The sequence below is a fragment of the Etheostoma cragini genome, chromosome 17 (genome assembly GCF_013103735.1).
Source record: "Etheostoma cragini isolate CJK2018 chromosome 17, CSU_Ecrag_1.0, whole genome shotgun sequence".
Taxonomy (NCBI): Eukaryota; Metazoa; Chordata; class Actinopteri; order Perciformes; family Percidae; genus Etheostoma; species Etheostoma cragini.
Genome location: NC_048423.1, coordinates 19930013 through 19934576, shown reverse-complemented (window position 1 = coordinate 19934576; position 4564 = coordinate 19930013). Strand labels below are relative to the sequence as shown.

The following is a 4564-nucleotide window of genomic DNA, read 5'->3' as shown; positions in this document are numbered from 1 at the left end:
TGTGTGTGTGTGTGTGTGTGTGTGTGTGTGTGTGTGTGTATAAGGATGTGGGAGGGGGGAATTCCTCCACAAAAAGCCAGGGACTAGATTTAACAGGGATTTGGAGTTAATTACCACTGGAAATAAACACATGAATCTTTTTCTTTTTGGTCACATCATTTTCTTCCAGAGTTACTTGTCAAAAGGATATTTTTTTGTAGCTTATTTTTGTGTGATTTCGAAACGTTAAACACTAAATATTAGTTTAGCAATAACTTCCGCGATACACAGAATGAGCAGGTGCATAAATGCCTAACAATAACATTCATTTCAAAGTGGGGGCCACGCGGGACTCCGTGAAGGATTTTAAAAATTGCATCAAATTCACACTAACTTTGGTTCTAAAAGCAGCTTAAACAGGTCCAAATGTCACTTTTGTATGTGTATGAATATGACCTACCCATGCGAAATGATTGCGTCTGTGAATTAAAAAAAATAATAAGATTTTGAAGTTAAATAAGTCCGTGCATGTTTTTCTACGTTGATCACAGACTGGAGATCAGATCCTTTAATTAAAAACTAGAACTAAAAAAAATTCGATGTAGCCTTCATTCTGACTTTGTAGGTTATATAACGCCGTTAATGTCATCTTACACTGCGCGCCTTTACGCACGGTTTGGGAAATTATGACAAAGGCAGCGGCTGGAGACAGAGAGAGAGAGAGAGAGAGAAAGAGAGACAGAGAGAGAGAGAGAGAGAGAGAGATCTGAAGGTATGAAGACAAGCATTAAAAGGAGGGAGGGGTACTGTGCGTGGTCTGGGGGGTATGGAGGGATCGGAGCTGAATTATCTCAGGAGCCCCCCCTGGTCATTTCCATATATTGAAATGCGCCCCCAGTCACTCAATTTCCCCGGAGCTGCCGTGCGTGCAGGGAAGGCGCGCCATGCCTGTGACCACTGGCGGCCTGATGCCATGTAGTCTCTCCGCTCTTTTCACGCTCCTTACAAAGCCTAAAACTCTTCCTCCTCTCCGTTTTATGAACCATCATCAAAACACCCCGCTGTCCATTGACTCAGTGCACATATGTAGAGAATATATAGGCTGATGGAAGTTGCAGCCGCCTTAGCAAGAGAATAAAAGTGCTGAATCGGAGAAAGAAAGTTAAACACGGCAGAACGTGGCCTACATATGGCGCATAAAATATAGAGTACTGCTATATTTTATCTTAACACACACCTGAATGCGGCCTTTGGCTTCCAAAGGAAGTCCAGGTGATTCTTACTTATTAACTATACCCTCAGTCTGTTTAAAAAAAAAAATATCTATATACAATTTGAGACTCGATGAGACATATCGATGCACATATTCACCCAGGTCATGCTTCCTCCATGCACGCAGACTGCTGCTGTACCTCCACATTAAGTATGCAGCCTGACTGATGAACGACGGAACCGGCGACGCGCCTCGATTTACATATTGAGAATCCCCTGCGCGCTCCCGGAGTCCGAGCAGCTCTAGGGGCTTTGATCAAAGTGTGTGTGTGTGTGTGTGTGTGTGAGAGTGTGTGAGTATCTGTGTGTCTGTTATAAAGCCAGAGGACGAGGAGGAGGAAGAGAAAAACGAAAAACACTCTTTGTTGCCAACAGATGGAGCGGGGTGCAGGGAGAGGTCAAGGTTGGTGCTCCCGGATGTGTGTGTGTGGAGGGTATCAAACGAGGGCCCCTTTAAGTGTGGGTACCAATTGGGGATTGCAAGGGCTCAGGAGCACAAGTTTGACGTGATATATGAGTGCAGGGCTTTTATTTAATCACTAACACAATGTTTAGAAAGCCATCAGTATAGTTGCTCCACGCTGTGCGTAAAGGGACGCAAATATCTGGGACGCAAGGGCTTTGCGATGTTGGAAATAAAGCCAGTTTTACATACTGCCCATAGCTGAAAAGTCGTAAAAACGTAATCATAAATATAAATAATAGGATGAAGTCTGTGCTTCCCTGGGGTTGTTTTTAACTCCGGGTGCAGCTCCGAACGCTCCGCCGTGTCACCCAGCCTGTAAAGCCTTCTAGTGTTACTGGATCAGGTTCAGTGGGTGCGGTGGCCGCCTGTCGCCATCCAGACAAAAACAGGCCACCCAGGACACCCGATGCCAGGCAATAAAAAAGCTGAAATTCTCCCATTTAGTGGCAATTGCGCTCCTTAAAAGAACCTGTGTTCTCTATGGTGTATGGGCATCTTTAACGCGTGTTCCATCCTTGTCACGACACATGGATGGGAAGAAGGGTATCCTGTTTTATAAGAGGGCAGCCTCTCCATCACTGACAGAGCCGTTTGTACTTTTTTGTAAATCAAAAGGGAAAGTACCCAGGCAGGAATCTGACGTCCGCCTTCCGAAAACTGCAAATCTTGAATCAAATGAGGCAAACACAGAATAAAGAAATGCAAAAATCTAAAACAAAATTCCACTTCACCGTCACCATACCTTTTGGATCCACTTTGAGAAATTTCAAATTTAAAAATCAATTTTACAAACCAATGCTCAACCACCATATCTACCGAAATATTACAAACAGTTGATTATAAAATGTATTCCTCCCACTAATCTCACACCCTACCTTAACGGATTCCTGCTCAACTGTCTGAAGAAAATAATTCACATAGCTAAAAAAACCTGGAATGGCCAGTCCAACTATACACAGAACCGAGTACAAATATACAGATGAGGAGAAATAATCCATAAATCTATTGGCATTATCATTCTGACTTTGCTTCATCTTCACTGAATACACAAGGAAGGATCAAAGTACTATGGCCGATACATCCAACCCGCCCATGCCTTTCGATCACACTGTGTTTTATTTGGATGAAAGTGTTATTATTATTAAATATAAAAATAAAGAAATCTCTTCTGCAAGGTTTAACCTGCCTGCGCTTTGACACAAGGTCACAAAAAGGATAATCACCCTGTGCAGGATAATCGCCAAGCGCGCGCGTGGAAACTCATGCACGCACACACGCACACACACACAAACCGGTCTGTCTAATAAGCCGGCGAGTTACAACCTGCAAAATATTTCACTCACTGGTCATGCATTTTTCCACCTTGACGTTGAACCACCTCCTAAACTCCTCTCTCTTTCTCTCTCTCTCTCTCTCTCTCTCTCTCTCTCTCTCTCTCTCTCTCTCTCTCTCTCTCTCTCTCTCTCTCTCTCTCCACCTCCCTCCTCCTCCTCTCTGTCTTGGCTCCCTCCACCACCCCCACCCCCTCGGTATTAAGTGCGCGTCCTCTTCGATCAGTGTGCTCCAGGTCTCCGAAGCACCAGAAGAGTCGCCGCCGCTGCTGCTCGTGCCCCGGGCTTCTACTCTGGAGGCTCCGCCGCTGCCGGTGCCGTTTTCCCGGGCGAATCTCTCCGTCTTCTCCTCCTGTATTTACCATCCCTTTCCTCTCTTCCACCTCGTCCGCACAACACCGGTGCCTCTTTATTTCTTCCCATTTTTTTGCGCCGTGTTTCCTCACCTATTAAAACCCGGATCGAGTCGGGCAGCGCCGGCGCCTTTTGCCGTTTAAAGCCCGGCGTCTTATATTACCAAACCCCCTTTATAACAAGAGTATTTACAATCTCTTCCCCCTCCTCTTCTTCTTCCTCCTCCTTCTCCTCCTCTCCACACCCCCACCACCACCAACACACCCTCCCCTGTACCGTATGCAGCTCGAACCTCAGGCACATCTGAAAGTTATTACACGGGGCGCGTATGTGCCCGCTCGCTCTCCCACGGTCCGCACGGAGCGGCAGTGTGGATTTCACGCAGACAGATACAGAGACATCAGACAGACAGACAGACAGACAGACAGACAGACAGAGAGAGGCCTTTGGACCCTATAGTGCCCCGTCTAAATGTACCCCCACAATACAGACAAACGCTTACTCTGTAGACAGTGAGCGGCATTCACAATGGGATGGCTGGATTTTTACTGACGGCACATAAACACTCATGCATAAGTGACCCAGACCTCAAGATCACACATGAATGCGTCTTGCTTCTTAGAATAAGGTAATACAATAATTCCTATACCAGTAAAACGTTTTCTCTATAAATCATTGTTTCTTTAAAAATGTAATAATTTTCTGTCAACCTTTTTTGTCGTGAGTGTAAGTTATCATTCATATAAGTATGCACTATAGTGGGATATGAAAGTTCAGACCTAATAAATTATAATAAACATTTCTAAACACTGTTTATAAACTGTTATCCCCAAAGCCATATTACAGATCCAGGTGTGTGAAAGTTGTATCTTTTTCCTTTCTTTCCATTGTTTTACGGGGCCGGAATGTGATTAATATTTGCACGCAGGGCAGTACAGTCCACGCTGTGTATGTATGTAAAGTACACGTGAAGCCACCCAGGCTCGTGTCTGTATTCTCTAGCTTGTTCAACCTGTTCGTCCTGTTCGCTGCAACCAGATAGTTTGCTGCGCTCCTTGTCTTTTAACACGTGCATCTCTTTTCTCTCTAGCTGCATAACATAAGCCTTTATGTGCACGCGCTTTAAGAAACCGGCACACACGCACACACACGCACGAACGCA

The 4564-nt window shown here is 45.1% G+C and overlaps 1 protein-coding gene across 1 annotated transcript in view; it reads right to left on the bottom strand.

Moving 5' to 3' along the window:
• The window catches only part of LOC117960560 (ovarian cancer G-protein coupled receptor 1-like), an 11944-nt gene extending 8531 nt beyond the window's left edge, over positions 1 to 3413 (bottom strand). The window contains exon 1 of the mRNA XM_034898535.1: positions 3240 to 3413. Within this exon, the coding sequence (XP_034754426.1) occupies positions 3240 to 3413 (174 nt within the window). The remainder of the gene's footprint in view (positions 1 to 3239) is intronic.
• Between the last annotated feature and the right edge of the window lie 1151 nt (positions 3414 to 4564).